The sequence below is a fragment of the Aythya ferina genome, assembly GCF_964211825.1.
Source record: "Aythya ferina genome assembly, chromosome: 7".
NCBI classification, from domain to species: Eukaryota; Metazoa; Chordata; class Aves; order Anseriformes; family Anatidae; genus Aythya; species Aythya ferina.
Genome location: NC_140302.1, coordinates 5326849 through 5354503, shown reverse-complemented (window position 1 = coordinate 5354503; position 27655 = coordinate 5326849). Strand labels below are relative to the sequence as shown.

The window sequence follows — 27655 nt, the reverse complement described above, 5'->3', positions numbered from 1 at the left end:
ATGCCTCGGGTGGCGTGGGAGCTTTCCTTGGGCAGGAGCTTAGGGAGCCCAGGGGCTCCTCGGGACGGATTTAAAACAGGAGGAGGGACACGCCTGGGGTGCATTGGGGTGGTGCTGTCTGCTCCTGGCCTCAGCGCAGAGGTTTGGGGTTGGGTCATCGCCGGTGCCATGTCTGCACCCCACAGCAGACGAAGCCCTCCGAGTGCCTCTCCCCCATCCCACGTGCTTTATGCCAAAGAGTGACTTCTGCAGGCATGTTCAAAGGGTGTAGAGCCTTCCCCTGCCCTCCCCGTCGGTGAGGGGCAGGATGTATTTTCGTGGTCACTCGGGAGCAAAATGGATCCAACCCAACGCCGCGTGGAAGCCGCAAGCCCCCGTGGAGACCTCGCCGTCGCCCTTCTGGGTGCTGCCACCCCGTGCTTGTGCTGGAATGGTATTTGGAAGGTTTCTCCTTTTGGAACAAAGCAAGGAAAGCTTGAAAACCCTGCATTTTGCTGCGTGCCACCAGAAAACGTGGTGGTGTGGAGGGATGGCTGAGCACCAGAGGCTGTGAAACTCCCCGTTTTTTTCCACGTGTGCCGGTGCTGGGTGAATTTCTGCTGGTGAACGGACAGTCTGCGCTCTGCTGGGGAGAAGCAAGAAAGGCTTTTTTGTGTAGGCTTTGAATGCTAAAAGTACCGTGTTGTGATAGCCTCGGGATGCCAGCTTTGGGTTGAAGGCGTTTTTTAATCCCTTCCCTGGGTGTTGGGTGCTCCAGCTACCGTGTTGTAACCTGCAGAGAGCGACTTCAAAAATAACCGGGGCAGCGGCCGCAACGGGTCTGTGTAAAACGAGGTACGGAGGCACATATTTCAGGCCCTAAAATTTATACAACAACATAAAAACCTTGGCTCTGCCCAGAGCTGGAAAAGCGAGCTCCAAAAGCTGGCGATAGGGCTGGGTCGGTTTGCTCTGAGCAGTGACTAACAGGAGCCGAAGTTTTTAAAACAAACACTGGGATAAACTGGTTATGCAAAGCGGGGCGAAATGGGCAGGTTCCTTTGGAGTTTGCAGCAAAAACACCGAGGCTGGGGCGTGCTGGGGCCGGTCCTGCCGGGGCTGGAAAATCCCACGCGCCGGCTCCGCAGCCGGGGTCCCGGCCGATCTGCACGGATGCGGGGCGCCAAGCGGTCGGGGACACAGCGTGCTGAGCTGTCAGCCCGGCTCTGTAATACCCTCTAAGTGAAATCCATCGGTGCTTGGCTCTGAGAAAGCGTCAGGCTTCCTGATCCTGTGCTGCAGGGGGAAAAAAAAAAAAAAATATATATATATATATATATAGAAATGGAGCAGGCTTTGGGCACGCGGCGATGCACCCATCCAACGGGATCACTGCTCTTCCTGGCTTTCCCCTGCTCGTACGAGGGGACAGGGCTCAAGGTCTGCATCTGGGTGGCTTTTTGGTGGCCTGGAGCCTCTCCTTGCCCCACACACCCTCTCTGCCTTCCCCCTTCTCTCCCCAAAGGACACATCTTTGCCTGTCCATCTCTTTGGGCGCACGGTGCATCCCTCGCGGCCGCACGAGGCGGGCACAGCGCGGGGCTCTCGCTGCAGCCTCTCCATCTTCAGAGAGGTATGCCTGCGATTTCCTCCCCGCGAGAGGAATGGCTCGTTGCTTCCAGAGGGGGAAGGCTGCGGAAAGTAGAGGGGAGAGAATGCAAACCACATGTTTTCTGCCAGGCTCGAGTTGCAGGGCTGCAAACGGCAGGGGAACAAAAGGAGCCGGAGCCGCGCAGCTCGGTGGCCTTCCGCGGCCCGGTGGGATGCAGCGAGGCTGGAGGGAGAATTAAAAGAGTCAGAAGCTGCTCAGAGAGGAGCTGCGTCCCTGCCGGGGCTCTGAGGTGTCACTGCTGGCCCCTGTGTTCGGTGCTGGTCCCAAATCCTGAAGATCCCATAAATGAGTGGTGCCGATGATGGGAAGAAGCTTCTCCAAGTTGTCCTGGGCTCGTGGCTTCTGTGCATTGATGAGAAGGCAAGAGAGGAAGGTTCAGGGTCCAGCTGCCTCCTCTCCATCTCTGGGATGTCTTGCCACCTTCTGGGGGCACAGCTGGGAGCTGCTGTGAAATCCTACAGGGAAAAAAACCTCACTCCACCTCCTTCCAGGTCCCTCCTCTCCATACCTGCCCTGCCGAAGGAGCAGTGCAGGTTTGAGAGTTTTCTTCAGGCTTTGAAACAATTTCCCCATCCCCTTCTCTCCTCCACCAAAGAAAACTTCCCATGACCTCATCCTCCCTTCCCTGAAGACAGTGAAGGTTTGTCTTGAAGGGAGCTTCAGTCTCAGGGGAGAAATTGCAACCCCAAATCCTCAGATGTGCTAAAAATATCAAGGTTTTGACCTGAATGTGGTAATTTCTACCATGCCTCTGTGCCAGAATGATGTTTCTCAGAGCCTCTGCGAGAGGGCTGGTGCTCCTTGGCAGACTGGCCCCAAAAAGGGGGAGAAGGGGCTGGAAATCCCCTCAAAACGCGCGCAGGGAGAGTGCTGGAAAAGCAAACTTGGTGTTGTTTTTGTGTCCGAACGGCCTCGTTCCAGCTGCGTAAGGGGTGGGCACGTGTAAAGATTCGCTTTTCCCTCCGCAGGGTGGAAAAAGTGATGTGCAGGCACTCGGAGAGTTGTTGGAGCTCGGTGGAGGTGCTTTGAGGAAGGATGTGAGACCCGGGGAGGGCAGCAGCCGAGCTGTTAGCTGGGAGGGATCTTCCCTTCCAAAACCTAGAGGCACGGAGACAATATCCGATCCCCCGAGCGGCTCGCTGGAGCTGTTTGCAACCTGTCAGCTTGGAAACCATCTGCTCCAGCCCGTGGGGACCCCGCTCCCCATGGGGTGAGGGAGGAGACGGAGGCGAGGCGCTGCCGATGCTCCAGCCCTCCCCAAAGGGACCCCGGGGCACCGCGGTCTGAGAGGAGCTGCTGTGCCCAAGAAAGTATTTATTTTTCTGTCTGGGTTATTTTCTGTTTGTTGGCTTTGGGGGGGAGGTTTCTGTTTTTAGCCTGGCTTCCTAAAAGAATCCAGATTGGGAGGGAAGAGCTGTCAGGGTGCTGGGAGGCGTTAGCGCGGGGTGCTGGGAGGGGGGCTTTTGGGGAAGCAAAGCGTGTTTTCCTCCAGAATCGGGGTGCTTATTCTGGATAAAGTGCACGCAGAGGGATGGCATTGCTTCCGAATTTAAAAAAAAAAAATCTCCATAAAATCTGTTTTGAAGCTGCCCCTTGTGATGTTTCGTGGCTGAGGTCACTGCTGGCTGCGGGACGTTTTGGTCTCCGTCTCTGTGTCGGTGAGCTCACGTTACTAAGTTTTGCAGGGAAGGAGGGGAAAACCTCAATAATTTTGGACTGAACAGTAAACCAAAGCTATGAAGAAGCATTGGTGAAGAGAAAATGTGCGGGTTTGTTAGCGAGTCCCGGTCTGGAGCTGGTCTGCTCCCCATTTTGGGGGAGAATTGTGTTCACACACGGGTGAAGTGGAGCAAGAAATGCAGAGCATTCGCCAAAAGGACATCGGTGAGAGCTGCTCCTCTCGTCAGAAAGAGGCATTAGGCATTATTTTCGGGGCAGTTTAAATTTCCTGAGTGCCTATTTAGAAAGCAAGGTGGTCAGCTCGCCGTACTGCAGGCTTTTGGAAGGGAGATCAGGTCCGAGGCAAGCAGGCTGCCTCCGGGAACGAGCGAGACTGCGAGCGGGGCTTTAATTTCGCTGTGGTGGCACTGCTTGGAAGCTGCCCTTGCCACATGAAAGCAGCCCTGCGGTGCCCTGGTTGCTGCCGAAAGCAGCACGGGAGCCAGCGGAGGGATGATTACAGAGCAGCCCTTTCTTCCCGTGGCTACAAAAGAAGAAACAACAGGGACCTGGATGTGGTTGGATGTGACGCGATGCCCTTTTGGGGCTCCAACCGCACGCCGCACGGGGAGGCGGTGGCTTTGGGGACGGAGTGGTGACCCTTGCACTCATGCAAAGAAATGTTGGGTGTTTTTTTTTTTGTTTTTTTTTTTTTGAAGGAGGGATGAACCAGACCTGCAGGGTGTAGCAGCGTCCATCTGGAGGTATCCCCTGGTGGCAGCAACACCCAGCCCCAGTCGTGCCCCGTCTCCGTTCTCTGCCCCCTCTGTGCCTTCTCCACCTTTTTTTTCCCTCCCCTGCTAACCCAGCGTGCAGTTAGGAATACCTTTCATGCGCTCAAGACTTATGGTTCAGCCTGGACGTGCTATCAGCCCGCTGCCTGATAAGTTTGCTGCCTCGAAGCCCTGGGGAAGCGCCTGCTCAGGGTCGCTGCAATAGATTTACCTGCGGCTTCCCGGTGTGATTTTACTTACCCCTTAACCGAAAGGAATTACTTTTCATTGCTGTGAAGAAAAATGCATGTCCCAGAGCCAGCACTGTCCGTAAAATCTCGCACCGTCTCTCCCCGTTGCCATGAATTTGTAAGTCGCTGGCTGGGTTTGCAGCTAGGAAAAGAGAACCTGGTGATCGGGGTGAGCTCAGAGCGAGCGGGGAAGGTGGCAGGGGAAGGAAGGAAGGTCTGGCTCGCTGGTAGCCTGGGCTTGGCCACAGAGGTGGCTGGGAGTGATGGATGGGGGATGCGGAGCCACCGTCTCCCTACGGGCTGGTCCCCGTCCTTTTTTGGGGTGCTGGGGGTCTCCACCACGGGTCACCACGCTGGCTGTGGCACTCCTGGAGCAGCCTTTACCCAAAATCATAGCACAGGAGGGCAAACGCCTGCATGGTGCTGCCATCCTCGTGCCCTTACCGGGAGGGGGATGCAGGGCACCCGGCAGCTGTTGAGGCAGGAGGAGGCTCCGGGTGGCTTTGGACGCCGAGGAGCAGCCTCGTGTTCATCAATCAAAGTGCCTGCAGCTCCCCTTTCAAGCTGCAATAACCAGAGCTGAGAGTCAATCCATATCTATTTAAAGCACTTGGAGAAATAAAGATGCTAAATAAAAGCACGGCGGCCCTCTGCTCCCTTCCTGTGGCCAGGAGGGCTTCGGGGACCAGCACCGGCAGCATCCCCGTCCCGTGGGCACCTGCAGGAGGGTGGCAGCGCCGGGGGGACGCTCTGAAGGACACTTTTTTAGCATGTGCTTGCATTTTTGCCTTGGTGAGGGGGTGACGAGCCGGCTCTGCAAGCCCTCTGCCATGCTAATGGGGGCTGCAGGCTGGCTCCACCTCGGGTGGTTTCTCCCTTCCCAAAGACAAGCCAGGGAACACTTGTGGAAGGGCGAAATTAAAAAGCCCGGGGCGGTTTATTTTGAGGACAGCGTGTTTGCTTTCACGTCGTGCTGGAGGGAATTGCTCTGCTACTGTCAGCAAATAAATAAGAGCTTTGTTTTAAATGAGGCTTTCTTCTGCTGGTTAATTAGGCGAGCTGGTACCTGCAGTTGCGCTGCCGCCGCACCGACTGCATCGTGCGTGTCGGAGGCATATGGCTGGTGTCGGCAGCTCCCAAACTTCATCAGCCCCTTATTAGTGATTTTAAATATCCCTTTAATGGTGTACAACTCCTGTGGGGGTTCGGTGGCACTGGCAGAGGGTTTTTGAGCTGGCTGTATGTGATTTTGAGCTGGGCTGCCTGTGGATGCACGTACCTATGGCACGGGGTGCTGAGCGTGCTTGTGCCATGTGGTGCTTTCCTGCGAGCGTGGGGCAAGGCTGGTGAGCAATATTTGCTTACAGGAACAACCCCTCGTGGCTTTTTCGGGGTGTTGGAGCATCACGCCCTGGTCGTGGAGGGCAGGGGCAGAGCTGAGAGCATTGGGATTTAGCGGTCGCTCGTCTCCTGGTGCTGCTCCAGGTCTTGCTTTTGGTGCCTCACGTCTGCACCCGGAGCTCTCCTCGTGCCCACGTGGGGCTTGCGCCGGCTTGCACCGCTGCCTCCGCCGCCTCTGCCCTGGCAGGCGTGGGGGAAAACCCCTTTTGGGGTTGTTTTCTGCCTGTTTTTTCGGGTCTCCCCTTCCCGAGAGGGTGCAGCGAGTGGGGTCTGCAGGTGCCACCAGGCTGGGACGTGGAAGAGCGCTGGCACCGGGATGGCCACCGTGGGCTGAGCAGGGCTTCCCGCAGAATTGGGGCACAGCAGGCAGAAACCCAATGCCTTGGCTTGTCTTTTTCTTCCTCTCCTTCCCTCCCTGCTCCAAATTCCTGCCTGGCCTGCTGGGAGCGCACAGCAGCCTGCGGGCAGCTCCGGCGCACGTCCCCGGGGCTGGGCAGAGGGGAGGATTTGGGGGGGCTCATAATTTTTCCCCCCTTCCATCCTGCCATAAAGGCTGCTCCGACCTCAGGGGGTCCCCAAGCCGTTCGAGATCTTTGAGTATTTCAGGCTGCTCGTGGCACAGGCACCTTGGCTCGATGGGAAAGCCAAGCAGGGCCATTTTCCCCGGATAATTACAGGGCCCTAGCGCAAGGCCGGGTGACGGGGAGCTTCCTCTGCCTGCAGCCACACTGGGGCTGGGAACTGGGCTCCGTGCAACCCGCTGGTCACCCACCCCATCCCTTCCTCCCTCCTCTGGTCCCTGCAAGTGTGCTTGTGCACCCAGCAGACGAGGCAGGGGGGGTCTTCTTGCCTCCCCCCTTTCTCCCGAAGCTGTTGCAGGGGCTGCCCCCATCCCGCATTCCTGGAGATAAGGATCCTGTCTGGCGCCGGGGTTTCAAATGCGCTCCCTGATTATCAGCAGGCGCCGGGCTAGAGCCCCAGGCAGCAGATAAAGAGGGGAGGGAAGAGGAGAGGAGGCTCCCCGCATCCCTGCCCCGCTGCTCCTGCACCCCAGGATGCCACTCACTGCCCCCAGTGCGCTGAGAAAATTGTTAGCCCTGCTTGAAAGACTTTTTTTTATATATATATATATATAAATATATATTTTTTTATTAGTATTTTCTCTCTCTTGCCAACTGGCTGTACCAGACCGTCCGGCTCTCGCAGCCCAGCCGCGGATGGGAGTGGGGAAGGTGAAGCTGTAATGAGAGGCAGCTGTGGGGCACGGCCCCATGCCCGGGGCTGCGGCACAAACCCTTGCTCTGCGCGCTGCCTTTGGCATCCCACCCCCGGCCAGGGCAGGGAAAGGAGGGTTTTCACTCGCCTCTTAGCTGAGGGCCCTCGCTGCCCTGGCTCATGGGGCTTAAAAAAGCAGAGAGCATCCAGGATGGCACCTTGGTGTGCCCTGGGCGTTTTGGTGTGCCCGTGCCCCACCAGTTTTTGGCGATGCATTTTGGAAGCCCTTGACCCACTGGCCGAGCCAGCAGCCAGACAAAATACAGAAAAAAAAAACCAAAACAACCAACCTCTTATCACCACTGTGTCCTGGCTGTGGCACCTCCCTGTGCTGTTAAAATCAGGGCTGTCTCCTCCACCAAGGAATTTGGAGGTGAAGGAGGGCGCTTATCTTGCTGGGGGGCAAGCTGCTGGCTGGAACGCATCCCAAAGGCATTTTTCTGCAGCCCCAATGCTGAGTTCTGGGGACTTTTGCCCTCTTTCCCCCACCAAGCTTATAAATAAGAGCTCAGACCCCTGCTCCTGCCTTTACTCTCGGTGTTCCCAGCCTGGCTCTGCTGGGAAGTGCCTCCATCCCCTAGTCATTGAGCAGAGGAATGTGGTCCCTGCCCCAAAGCCAGCTTCTGACCACCTTTTTCCATGTAAATACCCCAAACTGAGTGGGGTCTCGCCTTCACTGGGATGCTCCCCAGCATGTGGGGCCTCTTGTTTTTCCCCTGTGATTTCCCTGAAGCTTCCTGCATGAATTTTTGATGCTTTTCCTTGGGGGGTGGGGGGTGAGCATTAGAAAGAAATGACCACTGTGGGGAAAAAAAAAATAAAAAAATAAAAAAAGAAGAGGTGTTTTTAGTGAGGAGAGAGAAAGAAGGAGGGGGGAAGAGGCTGAAATGTGATCGCTTTTTATGGCTTCCTGGAACTGCCTGGCTAGGGGCAGGTCGGGAGCAGATAGCCCCACGACGCTCTGCCTGCTTGCATCTTTCCCTTTCAGGTCGTAAATATAAAACCACGACTTGAAAAACAAAAAGCTCGTGAAGCTGTCAGCGGGCTCCCCCCGTGGAAGGTCATAAACGGGGCTCGGAGCAGCAGCTTTTTGCTCTCGTCCCAGCTGGGGGCCAGGCACCAGGACCCCCATGGGGCTGGGGGTCCCCTATCTGCGGCAGGGTGGGCGCAGGATCGGGGCATCAGGGCTTGGTGCTGCGCCACTTGGCTTCTCTCATCGAGCTTTGATGCCTCTGGTAGGGTGGTAAAAGCCATCCCCAGCTCTCAGCACCTTCAGGATCAATCCCTCGTGCTCAGACCTGGCACGTGTTGGGTTTTTTTTTTGGTTCCACCATGTGCTGGGAATGAAACTGCTCCCGCATTAACATCTAATTAGCGGCAGCCAAAAAAAAAACAAACTGTGCCTGAAATAAGAGCAGAAAGAAAAGGGTGAGAAATTAAAGATGCAAAAGACCTGTTAGATCATCTGGCCCTTCCTCCGGGATTGTTTCTGCCCTGTTTTTGTCCAGTCTTGCTCAAAAGTCTCCAGGGCCATTACCGCTTCCCTCGGAGGTGCTTCCATTGTGCATTGAGGGACCAGGCGAAACCTTTAAAAATGTAAAAAGCTTCATACAATGGAGGTAGGAGAAACAGATTGAGTCATTGTATTGTTCTTTGTAATCAGCTTTGCCTTTCATTAATTTCCTCCCGCCCTGCTCCCCAAAGCCTGATTGAGGCTGGCACTCTCAAAGAGAAGCCGCACGTGTGCCCGGCTCCGAGGCACTGGGGCTGACCGTGCAGCAATGCTGGGGGGAATTAATTGACTTTTCTAATTATTTACCCTTGAAACGGAGCCGTGGTGTCGCTCGTGTAGCTGCTGGTCCTATATGGCAGTGTGTGTGTCCGGGATGGGGAACGGGGCGGTGGGTGCTGGGTGCTGCGCAGCCGCTTTTGTGGTGTTGGTGCTGCCTGGTTGTGGAGCTGTTTGGTGTTTGGGGTGGGAAAGGGAAAGGAGAAAATAAAATAGCTCCAGGTCGGGGGTCCTGTGATGCTCGGGGGGTCCTGCGATGCTCAGAGCCCTGCCCAAGGGCATCCTTTGATGCTCAGGGTGTCCTCCAGTGCTCAAAGCCCTGTACCAGGGTGTTCCGCAGTGCTTGGTTTATCCTTTAAGTCTTGGTGATATTGTGATATTTTGGGTATCCTGTGATGTTCAGGGTGTCCTGCAATGCTCAGAGTCCTGTACCAAGGCATCTTGCAATGCTCTCGACATCTGCAATGCTAGAAACCCCACACCAGGGCATGCTAAAAAGCCCCAAACCCCACACCAGGGCATCCTGAAATGCTTGAAACCCTGCACCAGGGCACCATGAAAAGTTGGGGTGTCCTGAAATGCTCGAAAACCTGCACCAGGGCATCCTGAAATGCCCAAAACCCCACACCAGGGCATCCCGAAATGCCCAAAACCCCACACCAGGGCATCCTGAAATGCCCCAAACCCTGCACCAGGGCATCCTGAAATGCCCCAAACCCTGCACCAGGGCATTCTCCAAATCGCTCCCCAGGCGAGAGGAGCGGGGTGACGGGCCCAGCTTTCCCCCAGGGGCTCCCTTTCGGGGCAGGGGATGGCATTTGGGGTACCGGGGCTCCCTCAGAAGCGTGTGAGCAGGTAGACGGAGCCGTGCCGGGGCTCAGCCTGCGGGGCAGTCAGGACCAGATGTTTCCCAGATGTTGCTCACTTCCTGGCTGGCTCCTCAGCGTTGGGCTTTTTATGTACTTGTTTGTTTTGGACTACAAACAAAATAAAAAGGGTTTTTATAACCCCGTTCCCAGGAGGCCGCGAGTTCAGGATGTAATCTGAAATCTATTCACTATTGTCTCGCTGCATCTCCCTGCCCTCGGTGCCGTCCCCGGGCACGCACCGCTTTTGTTAAAACGCCTTTTTTCCCACATGACGTCTTTTCTCGACGGGCCGCCGGGCATTTTCCTTCGTGACCCCCCCTCCAGGGCTCAGGGGAGCTGTGGGAATATCCCTGGCTGGCTCGGGATGGAGGCAGGAGGAGGAAATCCCATGGTTTTTTGGTCCCGTTCCACTCCTCGTTGTGCGTTTTTCTGAGGATGGGAAACTCATCGCACTGGTGGTGCCCAACCCAGCGCCCCTTCGTGTGTTTGGGGAGGGATGGGGACTGAAAAAAAAGGTTGAAATGGATGGATTCAAGGTGTTTGGATCAGGTGAATGCGAGGGTTAAAAGAAAACAACAAAAAATGGGGTTAGGGATGGCGTTATGCAAGGGAATGCTGTCGGCTCGTGGTTAGGCGGTGGGACAGAAATTTTAAAAATCCCTAAAAAAATCCTGTCGGTTCTGGGAAGTCGCCACCACTTCCACGGGCAGAAATAGTTGAGGATGAGCAGCTGAAGCCGTCCTCTCCTGGAAAGAAACTGGGGCAGAACCGGCTCCCCCTGGGGCTGGGGCATCCTCGGGAAAGGCAGCCTGGCGAAAACCCGCAGCGAGGTGTGCTCGCGGCTGGCAGCCTCCCCCTGACGTGCGTGCTTGGCTCTCGCTGCTCTCTTCTCACTTCCATTTTTATTTTTTCTCCCCCCCCCGCACCCACCTGCGGGGTTAAGGCCCCTTTTCCTCTTTCCTTTCCCTCGCTCTTAATTGCCTGTTAAATAATTTAAATATTTAGGACCAAAGGGCTTCAATTATCCATTAATTTACATTAGTAATTTCTCTATCAGGCTGGATGGACGCGCTGGTAGCCTGATGGGCCCCCCGGGACGGGCAGGAGCCCTGCTGCAGTGCATTTTCCTGGAACGGGGGCCGCTCCTCCTCGCTTTTAAGGGCACAGGATGGAGCCCACAGCACCTGCAGGGCCCCATAGGTCCCAGGTTTTAGAAGCTGGATATTCGCTCGCAGTGGGTTTGTGGACCCGCTGCTCCCATAGCACTGCCTGCTATTTTATTTGATTTTCTTTTTTGATTTATGGCTGCTGACAGCAAATCCCAGCCCGGTGGCATCAGGGGGGGCGTGCTGGGGAACATGCTGCCCCCAGCTTTAAAGCAATAAGTGCAAATCACTCGTGGGAATGAAGGCACCGAGGGAACCACGGCACAAGAGGGTGGGACCCTCGGCACAGGAGGGGGACCCTTGGCACAAGAGAACAGGACCCATAGCACAAGAGGACGAGGCTGGGGGGCTTTTTTCCCCTTTCCATCAATTTTTTTTGCTCCTTGGCATACATCAGCCTTCAGACCCTGTCTCCCTGAGGACTTTTTTGGGTCACCTTTGGAGGAGGCTGGTGGCGGAGGCTGCAGGAGCCCAGAGCCCCGGCTGCAACTTGGGGCAGGACAAAGGGAGGAAAGAGGAATTCAGCGTGGGAGAAGAAAAGGTGGAAGGATTGCCAGGGCTGGCTTTGTGCGGCCAGCCTCCGTGGACAAATTGGGGAAGAAACAGTCAAAAGGTGGAAATTGCTGGCGGTGAGAAAGGAAGGAGCAGGCTCCGGGGTCCTGTTGGCTTTAAGCACCCCCCTGGTTGGTTCCCAAACATCGTCAGGGTTTTTTGCTCTACTTTGTAAAGCCTTGGTGCGAAATAACTGGAGGTAACCTCCAGGAGGAGCAGAGCTGGAGGCTGGGAGCTGCTCCCCTACCTGCGCCTTGCTGCAGGGATTCAAGTGCAGCAGCCAGGGGATGGGGAAGCCTTGGCCCTGAGCGAGCCCTGCCAAGGGCTTTCTTCTGGACCAGGGGCAGGGCTGGCATGGAGGGGGAGAGCAGAGTCTTAATATTTCATATTCTGCATCAGGGATTATTTCTTTTTATTTTTTTTCCCCTCCAATCTCTTTCTATCCCTGCTCTCTCCCTCCCCCCATTTTTCCTTCTGTTTGTCCCAGTGAAACGAGAAGGGAAGAAAAGGGCAGAGAAAGGACAAAAGCAGAATATTTCCATCCTCTGTTAATGCTTTTTTTTTTTTTTTTTTTTTTTTTTCTTCATCAGGGCAACAAATCTGAAAGATTAAGGGCAACTTTAAAGGCCATTTAATAAAGGGGTCTTAACCAGCTGCTCTTTGACATTGCTCCCCTATTTGAATTTCTAGTTAATTTGGGGCATTGAATGTGCTGGTTTTCTCCTTTTATTTTGCAGTAGGTTTTGCGTTTTTCAACCAACAGCCTCACGCCAAGGGAGCAGCCTTCCAGGAGGCTTTGGCTTCCCGGGGCTTTTGGGGAGCTGCTGGGGAGGAGAGGGCGGGTGCCAAAAAAAAAAAGGCACAACCAAGCAAAGTGAGCTCCTTCTTCTCCCTTTGCACCTCTCCTCCAGCTGCCAAAACTCCTTGCTGTGCCTTGCTGGGCTGCCGCCATCCCTTCCCAGCTGGGAATTGGGATGCTCCAAGGGCAAAGCCCTGTGTCCTGTGCGTTCCCATGCTGGCCCCAGGAGGGTTTATATGGAGCTGGGGCGTCCTGTGGTGAATAACCAGGCTGGCAGCAGAGCATCCTTCTCCTCCTGGAGGAACACCTCCTGTCCTGGGTAGTTTCACAGTGCTGATTTTTTAAATTGCTTTGTTGTTTTTGTGTTGTTTTTTTTTTTTTCTCTGTTTTTTAGTGTTGGTTTTTTTTTGTTTTTTTTTTGCATGCCCTAAGCAAACGCGTTTGCCTCCGCATTTGCATGTCGAGAAACCCCATTGCAAAACGCCCGCCTCCGAATTGCCAGGCTCCAGTTGGAGCGCCGGGGAATTTACATTTTTAAATATGGATGTAATTTGTGTGAACAGGAAATCGCTTCCTGCCTGCGGCCCGGCTTCTCTGGGAGCTGGCATTTGGAAGCAGCCTGGAGAGGGGAGAGGGGACCTGTTGCGTGCGCGCCCACCGCGGTCCTGCCGAGGAGAGCTTTCATCCTCCCCTTGATTCACCACCTCTCCGATTGATAATTCGTAATTCTCTGGACTTTCTGGCATCAGCTGGGGCAACAAGTCCCTCTTCGTTCCCCGTTTTCCTTTCCCCTTTCTCTTTCCTTGCTGGAATCGTTATTCTTTGCACAACGGGCAGGCAGCGCATGCCGTAGATGTGAATAACCAGCGTACGGCCACCTTATCTGCTGCTGGCTCTTTTCCTTCTCCGAGCCAGAGCAAACAAATAAAGCCCGTATAATTATGATATCCATTAAAAATAACATGGTGGCTGGGTAAACAGAGCAGCCTGCTCGAGGGGAGCGCGGCAATGGCATTAAAACAGCACAAAGCCAAGTGGCTGGGCCCCGGTGAGAGCCGGCGTAGATGAAATTTGGTGATAGTTTTCCAACACGACCCTGAAGGAAATGTGTGAAGTAGCACAAAAGACTTGAGCACGATAGGGTGTAACGGGGATTTGCTAAGTAATTCCTCCTTTTTTCCTTCTCCTTGGGTATTTTTGGGGAGGCGCGAGGCATCGCAGGGAGCTGTCTCCTCTGAGCTCGCAGCGAGGGATGTTTTGGGCACAGCCCCATTATCGGCATCTGGGGATGGCGGTTTGGGGATTCCCGTGCCTCGGGACCCTTGCAGCAGGGCTGTGTTTGGGTCCGGAGGCTGCAGCAGCATGGGGATGCTCTCGTGGGATTTCCCCTGAAGGGGACCCTTTGCCAGAGCACGACCCATGAATTTTGCAAAAAAAATAAAAAGTGATGATTTTTGGTTTTGGTTCAGTAAGGCTGTTGAATGCAAAGCAGGCCTGGTGCTGCCTGGCTCCTCTGTCCCACCCTTTTTCAGCCCAGACTTTGCTTTCTCTGCCTTTTCCCTCCCCTCCCTGCCTCCACATCCAGCCCTGTTTAATAAAGGTGCACAGCGCGGGCGTCCGTCTGCAGGCTTTTAATTTCGCTGGGAGAGGAATCTGCTTATTTTCTCCAAGGGTGTAATTAGGGCTGGCTGGGAGCACCCCCTCATTACTGCGCCCTCTGTAATTACAACATTTGCCTGCTGCGGGGAGCCGGCCGGTCTGGGGAGCTGCACCGAAACGCTGGGGGCAGAGCTGTCCCATGTCCTGTGTCCCCTGGCTGAAATAGAGGAGGGGAGGTGACAGGATGAAGCTGCCAAGCCCTGCTGCTCCGTGCTGGGTGTGTTGCCCCTGCTGGGTCCCCAGGGCTTGGATCTGCTGGTTTTGGGGGCAGCAAATGTCAGCCAAAAGGTCCTGAACTGAGCACCCTGCTCATGGGTTGGGTGCAATCAAGTCTTGGGATTTCACGGGTCTGGGAGACGTGTTGGACTCCACAGGGATGTGGAAAAGAGGTCGGATACCCATGTTCCTCTTTTTTTCCCTTCCCAAACCCTCCTTACCCACATCCCCCCCTCGTGCGCCCCCAGCCTTGTATCCCACTGGGGTCCCCCGCTCCGATTTGGGCTCTGTCATGCAGTGGAGAGGTTAACGAGGTTAACGCGGGCTGCTGAGCTAACGAGCTCAGAGCTTTGCATCAGCACCTTGCAGGCGAGGGCTGGGAGGTCCTCGTGGGACGTGGTGGCAGCCCCGCTGCGCCCTCCCCGCCTCGCTTGCCTCCGCTCGCCGCGGTTTGCGTCAGCCCCTGGTGATGCCGGAGGGTTTTTGGCGTTGCCCTCGGGACAATGTGGTGAGTGGGATGTTGAGGGGGAGAGGGTGCTTCTTGGAGAAGCTCAGCCGCTTTTTGCTGAGCCCAGAATTGTCCCAGGAGGGCTTTCTGCGATGGGAAGCCCTTGGGAATGGGCACTGCCCACCAGGTAGCCAGCCCGTGGCTCTGCATCTACCACCATCACCCCTCAAAACCTTTTGCTCTTGCTTCATTTAAGCCTCGGGACACCCCCATGAGCTGGGCACCCCTGTTTAGCTGGAGAAACACAACAAAAACCCCGGCTCCCAGCTCTGTGCTTAATCTTTGTGTGGTGTCCCTGCCTCCCCATGTGTGGGGAGGGATGCCAGGCCCCGGCGATGGGCACAGGGCTTTGCCGCCGCTAATGCTCCTGTAATCTCCCAAATATTTGCAGGGATAACAACTGCAGGAGAAAGGATTTTAACGCTGTCCTGTGGAGGTTCTCCCAGCTCGGGGGAATTGCTTTCCGGCCTCTCCATCCCTCGTGCCATGCGTTTGGGGTGGCGGGAGGGGGCTGGTGCTGGCTCAGCGCCTTGCCGTGCGAGGTGCCGCTGCGGTCGGCGATCTTCTCGCATCGAGGGCGCAGGCTGCCAACATCTGCACCTAACTCCCCCGGGAGCAGATGCTGCGGATCATCCGGCTCAAGCCCGCGGGATTAAAACGTGTGATGAGGGAACGGGGGAGAGGAGGCTGGAGAGAAGTCCGTGCTTGTTCTCCCCTCCTCCCTTTTCCAGCTCGCCGCTCCTCCTCCGCTTGGCATCAGGGCTTAGTCCCTTCTCCTCCTCCTCCTCAAATCCCTCGGTGCTCCTGGGTGTGACCCGAGCGATGCAGAGCCCTGATACCCAGGCTGTCCCTGAGCATCCTACAGCAGTGATTGCATCCCAGGATTTCTCAGGATGCGACAGGTGTCAAACAACTCGGGGAATCGCGAGCGCAGCACTTAGGGGCCGGCATGGCTTTGTCTCACTCCTCACCTCCCTGGCTATCCCCAGGGACACAGGGAGTCCTTGTGGGTGTCCATCGAGCCCTTACAAGCTCTTTAGGGCCCCTTTTCACAGCGGGGTCAGGGAGGCATGAGGACCCTTTTTACAGAAGCCTCACGACTTTTTATTGCCCCCCAGAAAGCCTCTGGATTGCCCAATGTGGCAGAAAATGCCAAGCGGCGCCCGGGGGTGCGTGTCACATCCTGTGGGCTTTTCTTCTCCTCGCCCTGGCTTTTCTCTCCTTTCTCTGTGACTTTTCTCCCCTTTCTGGGCTGTTTTCACCCTGTTTTTTTTTGCCGAGAGGAGGTTTGCAGCAGTGGGTGCAGGATTTAGCAGGAAATCCTCCCTGTGATGAAGGTGCCGGTGGGTACCGCTTCCTGGAACCGCTTCAAGACGCCATCCCTTTGGGAAATACCGTGTGGCTTGGGGAAAAAAGCACCCCTTTTTCACCACTAAAGCTCATATCGCCTCAAGTGCCTGTGTCCTCATCCTCTGAGTGCGCATGGTTCACGATTGTTTGCTGCAAAGCAGGTCCTGATGTGCTCTGTAACCTTTAGGAAATGGGTATGGTGCTCAAGTGGCGGCTCGAGCATGCCATGTAGCCGAGCCATGGGTCCTGAGCTATATAGGATGTTGGGATGGTGATAATCTGGGAATTCCGCCCCAAAACAGGGAGGTGGGGGACAAGTGGCCACCTCCTGTGGAGCAAAGGGAAGGCGGTAGGTGGGAACCCCCAAAAACCCAGGCAGGAGCACTGGGGGCTGCCAGGGGAGCCACCCTGGCACCGCAGTGGTGATTTTTGGAGGATGCTCTGTACACATCCCCAGCCACCAAGCCCTGGATCCGGCTCTGCAGGAGCGCAGCATGACTGGGGAGAGGTTTTCACACAAGCCCTTGAGTTGAGTTTTGTTGGCTGCCTCTCGTGCCAGCCCTGTGGATTATCTCCTGCCTGCCCCCTGTGCCAGGAAATTTAGGTTTATGGCACCAGAACGGTTTACAAGGGGAAAAAAAAAGTGCAAAGACGGCTTGGCAGATGCAAAATTGAGTTGTAAATGGGGGAAAAAGAGGTGGTGGTTGCTGCTCTGATACAGTGCCTCCTCGATGCCCTGCGTCCCGTGCAAGTGGTGGGGTGCCGAGAAAATCACAGCCCGGCGAGCGAAATTGGGGAGGGAATGGCCGGAGAGGTGGGGAAGAGCCAGGGAGACAGGAATTAGCCCCGAGTTTAATTCATTGTTTCCAAAAGAGCAGTTAATGGATTATGACGAATGTCCTACTGCTCTCCCGTAGCGCTGCGTTAAATGGAAATGGAAAGTCAATTTTCCTAAATGGATTTTAAACGACTGACCTCGCGTGGGTTTGTTATTTTTTTTCCCCTCGCTCGCTGTTTTTTTTTGCTGGGGAGGCAGCTTGGGCACCTCGGTTCCTTGGCACGTGCGGCTTCCTCCTCCTCCTCCTCCTCCTCCTGCTGCCATCTCAGGCGGTTTCCTTCCCAGGCTCTCTGAGCCCCCTTGCCAAAGGGTGACGGAGGGAGTGGGCTCTTTTCTGCCGCGCCAGCTCTTGGAGGTGTTTCTGCAGGCTGCTGATGTTTGCTGCAGTGCCTGGCGCTGGCAAGCAGAGCTGCGGGAGAGGAGAGCAGGCTCCTTAATTCTTGGGGGTGTGAGGATCAGCCCTGCTGGGCAACCTACAAGCTTGTCGGGTGCCTGCAAGCAGCAGGTTAAGCAGTAACACCCCAATGTGTGTGCGCCCCTCTGCGTCCTTGTGGTTTTTATCAGGTTTTTATCAGGCTGCTGATGTTTGGGGTCAGCAGGGCACCCAAGCAAGATGCTCCCCTCCTAGCAGAGATCTGCTTTCCCCTGGGGAAAAGCTCTGAGCATCCTTGGGGAGGGGCTGGGCTGGGCTGGGCCTGACTCCCCCATGCACTCGCCCCACAGGGCTGGAGTACAGCGACGTGCTGCCCGACTCCTTCCCCTCGGCCCCGGCGGAGACGCTGCCCCACTTCTTGCTGGAGCCGCAGGACGCCTACATCGTGAAGAACAAGCCCGTGGAGCTCGTCTGCAGGGCCAACCCCGCCACCCAGATCTACTTCAAGTGCAACGGGGAGTGGGTCAACCAGAACGACCACGTCACCAAGGAGGACCTGGACGAGGTCACGGGTGAGCGCAAGCACCCCGCCACCCCTCCTGCCTGCTGCCCCCTCTTTTTCCAGCTTTTCCTGCCCTTTTCTTTCCTCTCAGGGCTCTCTGACCGGTGGGGCTGTGGGCCAGGAGCTGGGTAGGGGTTTGGGATCCATCCTGGGGCTGGAGGATGCCTCCTGCTCCTCCTCCTCCCATCCCCAGGGTCTCTCACCCCGAATGGCATCGCTCTTTTATGGGACTGTAACAGGCTGACTTGCTGTCCTTTGTCCTTACCCCAGAGACTTTCCCAATCTCCTCCCTCCTTCCCAGGTTTCTTTTTTCCACTGCACCTCCATGCTAGGGATTATTCTCCTCCAGCTGACCTCTTTCCCATTGGTTTTAGCATTCCCAGGGGGCTGCAGCCCCACAAAGTCACTTTAACACGTTTCCCACCTCCTCGGTCCACACACAACTTTTTTCTCTTATCATCTGCGAGCCTTAAGAGAGGAGCTGGGTAGCAGCACGAGGATGATGGGGCTTATTAGGGCACGAGGGAAGCCTCTGCCTTGCAGCAGTACCTCTGGTGTTGGATGGTGAAGCACTGCTGGAGGGCAAAGCCGGTGCCTGGTGGTGACGGAGCCGCTCTCCGAGGGGCCATTTATTTATAACATCTTCAAGGCAAAGCAGCAGGGGCTTAGGGGAAGAGCACTGAGGAGTAAAACATGCTGGAGAAACCAGCTTCAAGGGAACATGTGGGCAGTTTGGGGAGGAAAACACGTGTTCTTTGTCCAGCTTTCAAAGCTGCTGTTGCTGCTACCGGTGAAAAACCTGACAGCAACTTCAGTGCGGAGGTGATGCCGTGTGTGGAAAACACACACAGGCTTGGGCACATGTGCCCAGCAGCCACCCTGAGGAAAGGAGCTGGAACCAGAGCAGTTTGCTGCTCTGAAAATCTGCATTTGCAACGTCTGCTGTCGGGAGGGAGAGCTGCTGACGAGCATGATGAGCACGGTTAGGTGTCCGCACCTTTTCGGCATCCTTGGTTAAAACCTTGGAAAAAGGGACCCTTAAAAAAAAAAAAGAATAACTTTTAAGATGATGTGTCTTGAACGAAGCACGCTCTGTAGGGCTCTGACTGCATCCGAAGCATTTCACGCGGAAGAAAGCAAAAATAGGCCAAGTCAGAGAGGATAACTCAGCTGGATGAGTAGGGACCGTTTGGAAAAGCAGCCGTGTTTGGATGCGTGTAAGCCATTTAAGTAGTGATTCATAAGCTCATCCTACAATTTTTGGGGTATGGCATCTTCACGTGCAGTGCTTACAGAGGCAGCAGAGCCCTGGCTGGATCCCTCTCTGCTTTTCCTGACCCTCTTGGCCGAGCCTTTCAGACAAGACAAGAGGTTTTGGAGCATCTCTTTGGAGGTCTGGGTCTTTTTGAGAGCCCCGACTCTTCCAAGAGCACTTGGCCTGATACCTTTTTTTTTTTTTTTATCCCCTTAATAGTGGCAAAATAAGTGATATTTCCTCGGTGCACGTCTGTCAGGGAGGTGGCAGGGAGACAGTAATTGCTCCTCACAGCAAGCTAAGGAAATCACAGCCAGGGAGCGTGCGGCCACATCACGAGGGGTCGGCGCTTCACGGAAACCTCACCCTCCTCAGACGCCTTTCCAGAGCCCTGGGGAGCGCGTCCTGGGTGCCTCGGTCTCACCTCTGTCCCTCTGTCCCCTGGCAGGGCTGCTGGTGCGGGAGGTGCAGATCGAGGTGTCCCGGCAGCAGGTGGAGGAGCTCTTCGGCCTGGAGGACTACTGGTGCCAGTGCGTGGCCTGGAGCTCGGCGGGCACCACCAAGAGCCGCAGGGCCTACGTCCGCATCGCGTGTAAGTGCCCGCTGGGCATCGTCCCCACGGCCTGGTGAGAGGCTGTGGTGCCAGCTGGGTTAATGCTGCTTCCCCCAGCTCCTCCTGGTGCTTTCTCACGGGCAATAACCCGGCGCTTAGCACCTCGCGCTGTTTCCCTGAATCAGCGGCTCCGCGTCCCCGGAGTCCCTGCTGTCATCCGTCACTTCTCGAAGCCGCTGTCTGTGGGTGTCAGCCTGATGAAGGGCGAGTTAATCAGGCTGTTACCCGGCTCAATTGGCTCTCGGGGCAAACGAGACGGCAGAGCTATAGGGGAACGGGCAGGTTTCCCGAGTGGTAAACAGATTTCGCTGTTAGAGGGCTAATAATCCGGCGTGTTATCCAAAACGGGGGTGGCTGGTGAATCAGCTACGTTGCTGACGTCCCTGGAGGATTTAGTCTCAACAAGGAAAATGTTACCCAGCACGGGGCTGGCCACCAAAAGAAACCCTTTTGTCCCTGAGCTGGCCCCAGCTGAGTGTAGCTCAGATGAGATGAAGCAGTTTAAGACGCCTCCTGTATCTCCAGCATCCTGTAACAGGAGCTCCCTGAGCGTGGCACTCTCTGCCAAGCCATAAATCGGCCTCTTTCCCTAATGCTGCCCATGCAGTTCCTGCTAACAAGCTTGTCAGCTTCACGCCCTCCCAGTTCCTTCGTACCTGGTCATTTGGATCAAAGCCTTTTGTGTGGCACTGCCTGACGTCCCGGTGCCACGTCCCGCTGGAAATATGATGAGTTAAATCCCTTAAAATGAGGCTTGCATCATGGGCTGGACGCACAGCGTGGCCTGTGTTTAGGGTGTGCTCACAGCAGGTGTGGGCAAGGCGTGGGATCACCGTGCTGGTGTCCCCTGGAAGGCGCAGGGGTGGGCAGCTCCCGAATTCGTGGTGCCCTGCACTGGCAGAAAGCCCATTTTTTGGGTGCTGGAGCGGAGGATTGCAGCACCACCTAGTGATGCAGGGGGGCTCCTGCTCCTCCCAGAGCCCTGAAACCTGGGAAATTGCTTTGGTGCATGCATGGGAGCCCTGCAGTTGTGCAAATCTCACTGCCCCGCTCCAAAAAAGTGCCCCAAATGCTCTTTGGGCAGCTGGCAATTTGGCCCCATCCTTCCAGGCTGCGTTTTGATGCAGAGAAATTTTCCTGTGTGTGCGCACCGATGCTCTCCTTCCTCTGAGGTTTTTGTGGGTGCCCCGTTTCTGCCACGTGCTGGTAACCACTGGGTTTCCCCCTCTCCTCCAGACCTACGGAAGAATTTCGACCAGGAGCCGCTGGGCAAGGAGGTGCCGCTGGAGCACGAGGTGCTGCTGCAGTGCCGGCCCCCCGAGGGGGTGCCGCAGGCGGAGGTGAGCGCACAGCCTGGAGAAAAAAAAACACAAGGGAAGCCCCAAAAATGGAGAGATGTGGGGAGAGACGAGCCAGGTTCTTGCAGATGGATTGCAGCTGTGCTTTGAGACTGCCAGCTCTCGTTATTCAGCGGGGTTGTTTATTTGGGGTGGTGGGTCTGTTGTTCTGGCTTTGAACAGCATACATAACCTCAGCACCCATTCTGCCCACCTCTCCCTCGCCCCCTGGTGTGCTGGAAACCCATCAGAGGCCAGCTGTCCGGAGAGGAGGAGGTGCCCAGTGGCTTCTCTGAGAAGCCACAGCCTTAGCCAACGCAGCAACGAAGATGAGGAGGTCTTTGGGACTGCTCCAGGGGGGGTTTGCTCTCCCCATCAGGCCCCCCAGTCTGCTGTTTGTCCTTGCTCGTGCCCACGCGGTGATGTTATCGGCTCACACCCACCCCAAACAGCCTCATTAAGCACAGCCCAGGAACTAATGGGCAGCCCTGCAGTTGAGTGCTGCACCCCGCATTGCCACCCATCGATGGAGCAACTCGCCCGGGGTCAGCCAGCCGTGGGAAGTCCGTGGAAGTGGCCGTGCAACACGAGCAAAGAGCTGCTGGGCTTGGCGCGCTCTTCATGCCAACGCAGACCTCTTGTGCCTCGTTGGCACCAAGAGATTTCAGCGAGCGTTGAAGCAGCTGGGTCGTGGCTTAATTTGGGGCCCTTTGCAGACCATCCTGGTGGGGGAAGCATGTGGGATGGGCATTTCCACTACACCTACGATGTGCTTTTCCTGGCCAAGTTCCTGCTCAGCTTAATCACCGTCCTCCCACGCGTCCTCCCCCCATCCTACCCTTTCCTCTTGCCAGGTGGAGTGGCTGAGGAACGAGGACGTCATCGATCCCACCCAGGACACCAACTTCCTCATCACCATCGATCACAACCTCATCATCAAGCAGGCCCGCCTCTTGGACACTGCCAATTACACCTGCATGGCCAAGAACATCGTGGCCAAGCGCCGGAGCACCACGGCCGCCGTCATCGTCTACGGTACCCACCCTCGCCATCGGGAAGGGGCCGTGTTTGCGACCCGGGGTGGGGGTGAACCATTCTTTTAGCTCTGTCTGCACCTTCCCTGCTGGGCTCTTTCGGCGTGGTCGCTGTGGTTTTGGGTGTTGACGTGTCCCTCTCCTCCTGCAGTGAACGGGGGCTGGTCCACCTGGTCCGAGTGGTCTCCGTGCAACAACCGCTGCGGCCGGGGCTGGCAGAAGCGCACGCGGACGTGCACCAACCCCGCACCGCTCAACGGCGGCTCCTTCTGCGACGGGCAGCCCTTCCAGAAAATAACCTGCACCACCCTCTGCCCAGGTAAGGGGCACTTAAGAAACCCGAGGTCCTACCCCCGGCTTCCACGGTCCCCCCGTGCTCCCGCTCCCCAAGGAGAGGGGCTCAGGAGCGGGCACTTTTCCTCTGCTGGAGACGCTCGTTCCCCATCCTGGGGGGGCCGTACCGAAGCGTCCCCAGCCCGGTGTCTGTGTTTGGTGGCCCGCAGTGGATGGCGCGTGGACGGAGTGGAGCAAGTGGTCGGCCTGCAGCACCGAGTGCACCCACTGGCGCAGCCGCGAGTGCGCTGCCCCGGCCCCCCGCAACGGCGGCAAGGACTGCAGCGGCGTGCTGCTCGACTCCAAAAACTGCACCGACGGGCTCTGCCTGCACAGTGAGTGTGTGGGGAGGCTGAGGGGACAGGGGCAGTGGCCCCAAGAGGATGGTGGCCCGGAGAGGATGGTGGCCCTGCTCCTCTTGCTTCTGCGGTCCCCACAGTGCGTGGGTCGGAGACATCAGTTTTGGTTGCAGCAAGGCTGTTGGCCTTCAGAAAAGGGTGATGGGCTCAGAGGGGGAGGATCAGCGTGTAAAAAGGGCCAAAAAAATGGAAAGTCTTGGGTTGAAGGTCTCCAGGGTGGTGGGGTTGAGGGGTGTCTCAGCTTTCCGTGCCCATGGAGGTGCTCAGCGCCTTCCTGAAGCAAGGCTTGCTGGTGGTTGTGCAGGGCCCCAGAAAGGTTTTCTTAGCATTTTTTAAAAATTCACTCATGTTTTTAAAAATTTATTAGTTTAAAGCTAGTTCTTGGCCAGTGCAAAGAAAGGTTTGGGGGATTTCTGGTGCCTGCTGTGGGACCTCACTGTCCCACCAGGCCTTCTGAAACCGTGCTAGGTTCAGGGTCTGCTGAAACCGTGCTGGTTGTTGTCAGCGCGGGCAATCCTGCAGGTTTTCTCAACCCCGCTGCGAAAATGTCAGTGCTCAGTAGGAGCTCTGAAGCAGCAGCTAGCTTCTAGGTTTTTAGGGAAAAAAACACCACTACCAGTGTGTGCTGCACTCCAAGCGGGCGCACCGAAGGCTGATGCTGCCACCTGCTGCCGCATGACACCAATTTCCCCTTTCTTTATCCCCAAAAGCCTCCTGCTCCAGCATCCACATTAGAGCAGGGGCTTGGGGCATGTGTCCCAGGACACATCCTGTGGCCGCTTCGCTCTTGGAGAGCTCAGCAGTGGGGTTGGTGAAGGCGCAGTGGCAGCAGAGCCACCCACAGAGCTCCCCGTGCCCCCACGCACCCGCCCAGCTGCGCCTGTGTTTTGCGTCATTTCACCCCGCCATCACACCGTCATCACCTTTTCTTTTCTAACTTTGTTTCTCCTAACAGATAAAAGAGTTCTAAGCGAACCCAAAAGCCACCGTAAGTGCTCATTTCATGGCCATTTTATTTCCTCGCTCTGCATCGCGTCCGTTTCGTTCCGTTTCCCCCATGGCAGGGCTCCAGGGAAGGGCAGGGTGGGAAGGGGAAGCAACTAAAAACCTACCCCCAAAATTTTTGTGTGCCTTAAATCACGTGCCACGCTTTACGGCTTGCTATCGCACCCCTGCTCCTGTCCCCCCTGTTGCTGCTGGCTGCATGCAGTTCTTGGGTACAGCACGAGGTGTCCAGCATCGCTCCACCAAAGCTGCTCCAGGCATCGTCACCCTAGCCAAGGGCACTCTTCCTGATGCTCCCCGTGCTCCCAGCTCCAGGGTTTCTGGTTTTGGCATCCAGATGGGGCGATGTAAGGATGAGGAGAGCCCCCTGCTTGCTCGGCAGAAACAGGGGGGCTTGGAGTAGCTCGTGCTGTAGGGTGGTGCGAGTTCTCCCTTTGGATAAAAACCTCCCAGAAACAAAATAGACCTGAGGTGGTTGCGATCATGAGGGCAGGGCTTCGTGTGAGCATGAAACCATAGAAACAAAGCGGTACAGGCAGCACGAAGGGAGGAAGGAGCGAAAGATGGGCTCTGTGCCTTCAGATCTGGCTGCCAGAGGGATTTACTTGGTGGCCACGCACAGCACCTTGTGTCTGCGTCTCATGGGTGGTGGCATCTGACTTCTTGTTCCTGTCAACTCTTGCTCTTTCCAGGTGGACGTGTAGCATGGGCATGTATGTATGAGCTTTGTGAGCTCGGGGTTGTCTATATTAGGATATTACAGTTGATTTTATGAGTTCAAGCTGCATAAACATAACATTTCACCCCCTTTCGTTCCTCCCTCCCAGTGCTGGAGGCCACGGGCGACGTGGCCCTGTACGCTGGGCTGGTGGTGGCCATTTTCGTCTTCATCGTGATCCTGATGGCCGTGGGGGTGGTGGTGTACCGGCGGCGGTGCCGGGATTTTGACACGGACATCACGGACTCGTCAGCTGCCCTGACGGGGGGCTTCCACCCGGTCAACTTCAAGACATCTCGGCATGGTAAGGGACGTGCCCCGCGCAGGGGGCAGCCTCCTGGTGAGCCTCCAGCTCCCATTTTCCAGGGGCACCTGGGGGTGATTCCTGCAGGTGTCTCCCACTTTTACACCCCTGATTTTCCACTGATGCCTCCCTCCTCGCGCAGACAACCCGCAGCTGCTGCACCCCTCCATGCAGCCTGACCTGACGGCCAGCGCCGGGGTGTACCGCGGCCCCATGTACGCCCTGCAGGACTCCTCCGACAAGATCCCCATGACCAACTCCCCGCTCCTCGACCCCTTGCCCAACCTCAAGATCAAGGTCTACAACTCCTCCACCACCTCCTCGGCGCCAGGCCTCCACGACGGGACGGATTTGCTGGGTGGGGGGCCCACAACTGGCACCTACCCAGGGGACAGCAGTAGGGACGGGCATTTTGGGAACGTGCGGAGCAAAGCCCTGGGCTCCCAGCATCTCCTTGGCCTGCCCCGGGAGCACGGCAGCAGCGCCAGCGGGACTTTTGGCTACCTAGGGGGAAGGCTCACCATCCCTGGCACGGGTAAGCCCTGAGCTGGGGAGGAAGGTGTTTTTGGCTGGGGCGAGTGGTGCAGCTGAGGAACATCTGGAGATGTTCCCCCTGGGATGCGCTGGGGTGCCCTAGCTCACCTTGGGTTCACCTTTTGGGGTCTGGGGATGGCTTCTCCATCATTTTGGGACTATCTAACACCTGTGTGTGCTGTGCTAGGGGTGAGCCTGCTGGTGCCCCACGGGGCCATCCCCCAGGGGAAGTTCTACGAGATGTACCTGGTCATCAACAAGGCGGAGAGCGCCCTGTAAGTCTCACCGTGCCCTCCCTTCCACTTTCGATCGCCCACCGTGGGGCTCCTCGCTCCAACGGGTGCCCCCTCTCCCCAGCTTGCCCTCCGAAGGCACGCAGACGGTGCTGAGCCCGGCGGTGACCTGCGGCCCCACCGGCCTGCTGCTGTGCCGCCCCGTCGTCTTGACCATTCCCCACTGCGCCGACGTCGCCTCCTCCGACTGGATTTTCCAGCTGAAAACACAGTCCCACCAGGGAAACTGGGAGGTAACAAGCGAGCCCTGCTTCTTCAGTCAGCCAGGGCCACGAGCTCTGTGGGATACCTCCTCTAGCACCCCCTCCCGAGCAAAGGATTGACCCCAAACCTTGGTTTCCCATCTGTCCCTGTAGGAAGTCGTGACCCTGGATGAGGAGACCCTCAACACCCCCTGCTACTGCCAGCTGGAAGCCAAGTCCTGCCACGTTCTGCTCGACCAGCTGGGCACCTACGTCTTCGTGGGGGAGTCCTACTCCAGGTCAGCCATCAAGAGGCTCCAGCTGGCCATCTTCGCCCCCACCGTCTGCACCTCCCTGGAGTACAACCTCAAGGTCTACTGCTTGGAGGACACGCCGGACGCCCTGAAGGTACCACAGACACCCGGTTGTCATTCACCCAGCACTGATTCATGTCAGCCTTTGGGTGCCGTCTGGGGATTTGTTCCCCAATGTGCTTTGTTTTCCTCATGCAGCCAAGGTCTGGTAGCTTCAGGAGGGTGATGTTTTGGGAAGGCCACCCTGGGTGCCACCACCTCCCAGGGCGGCAGGGTGCTGCTCCAGGGAGGAGCCAGCCTGATGCAACTCCCTGAAAAGTGACCGCGCTTAAATAATAAGCATGTTTACTGCTCTCCATGTCCTTCTGGATGCTTGGAGGTGCTTCTCTCCCCTCCTGGGGAGGTTTCACGGCACAGACAGCGTTGAGCACAACATGAAGGGCTCAGGTTTTGATGCTTTGGCTGCACAGAGCACCGTGGCCATTTAATTCCCTGTGCCTTGTCCTGCCGCGTCAGGATTGCCGTAGTGCCTCTAGGTGGAGGTGTAGGCAGCGCTCTGCTGCCTGGATTTTGTTTCTCTCCTAAGAGTTGCTGGTGGGACAGTGGGATTGTGGTAAAAACAGGTAGGGTGGCACCTGGGGAGGGGGTTCTTGGAAGCACCCGGCCCTTCTGTGTCAGTTACAAGTTACAAAACCCCAAAGGGAGGTCAGGTCAGTGAGCGGGGTGAGCTGACGAGCTCTTGGTGTCCTGCTGCCCACAGGAGGTGCTGGAGCTGGAGCGGACACTGGGTGGTTACCTGCTGGAGGAGCCCAAGCCGCTGCCCTTCAAGGACAGCTACCACAACCTGCGCCTCTCCATCCACGACATCCCCCACTCGCTGTGGAGGAGCAAGCTGCTGGCCAAGTACCAGGTGAGGTGCCGCAGAGGGGCACCAGTTCTCGTTTCCCAGTGGGATGCTGTCTGTGGGGTCCCTCTGTCCCACCTTATCCCCACGGGGTGGCCAGAGATGGGATTTCCCCCTCGTTGATCCCGTGCATTGGTGGCCTGCAGGAAATCCCCTTCTACCACATCTGGAGCGGCAGCCAGCGAGCCCTGCACTGCACCTTCACGCTGGAGAGGTACAGCCAGGCCTCCACCGAGCTCACCTGCAAGATCTGCGTGCGGCAGGTGGAAGGGGAAGGGCAGATCTTCCAGCTCCACGTCACGCTGGGAGAGGTGAGCGGGCAGGGAATGGCAAGGGGACATGTGGGCAAAGATGGGTGGCTTCTCCCAGCTCTCCCCCAAAACGTCTCACGTTGCCCTTCCCCTCGCAGCACGCCGGCTCCTTCGACACCCTCCACTCGCACCACAGCAGTGCCCCCACCACCCAGCTGGGACCCTACGCCTTCAAAATCCCCCTGTCCATCCGGCAGAAAATCTGCAGCAGCCTGGACGCCCCCAACGCCAGGGGGAACGACTGGAGACTTCTCGCCCAGAAGCTCTCCATGGACCGGTGGGTGTCCCCGTGCTCTGTCGGGGCTGGGTTGTGTCCAGCCACGTTATGTCCACCTACAGATGTCCACCTATAAGTTGGGGTACACCTAGGCAGAGTTACACCTGTGGTGGGGGGATCTCCTTGTGTTGAGCTGGCCCTTGGTAGTTTGCCCCCGAAGGACAGCAGGTCAACCCGGGCCTACCCCTCTG

The 27655-nt window shown here is 56.7% G+C and overlaps 1 protein-coding gene across 2 annotated transcripts in view; it reads left to right on the top strand.

Moving 5' to 3' along the window:
- UNC5B (unc-5 netrin receptor B) overlaps positions 1-27655 on the top strand; it is a 37591-nt gene that overhangs the window by 6812 nt on the left and 3124 nt on the right. Inside the window, exons 2-16 of one of the 2 annotated variants that reach the window (XM_084525097.1) lie at positions 17480-17701; positions 19395-19538; positions 20796-20899; positions 21751-21931; positions 22082-22249; positions 22434-22598; positions 23578-23610; positions 24455-24649; positions 24792-25184; positions 25371-25458; positions 25541-25709; positions 25833-26066; positions 26733-26882; positions 27023-27187; positions 27286-27464. In XM_084525097.1, the coding sequence (XP_084381223.1) occupies positions 17480-17701; positions 19395-19538; positions 20796-20899; positions 21751-21931; positions 22082-22249; positions 22434-22598; positions 23578-23610; positions 24455-24649; positions 24792-25184; positions 25371-25458; positions 25541-25709; positions 25833-26066; positions 26733-26882; positions 27023-27187; positions 27286-27464 (2590 nt within the window). The remainder of the gene's footprint in view (positions 1-17479; positions 17702-19394; positions 19539-20795; positions 20900-21750; positions 21932-22081; positions 22250-22433; positions 22599-23577; positions 23611-24454; positions 24650-24791; positions 25185-25370; positions 25459-25540; positions 25710-25832; positions 26067-26732; positions 26883-27022; positions 27188-27285; positions 27465-27655) is intronic. The other variant, XM_084525096.1, reaches the window with a different exon arrangement.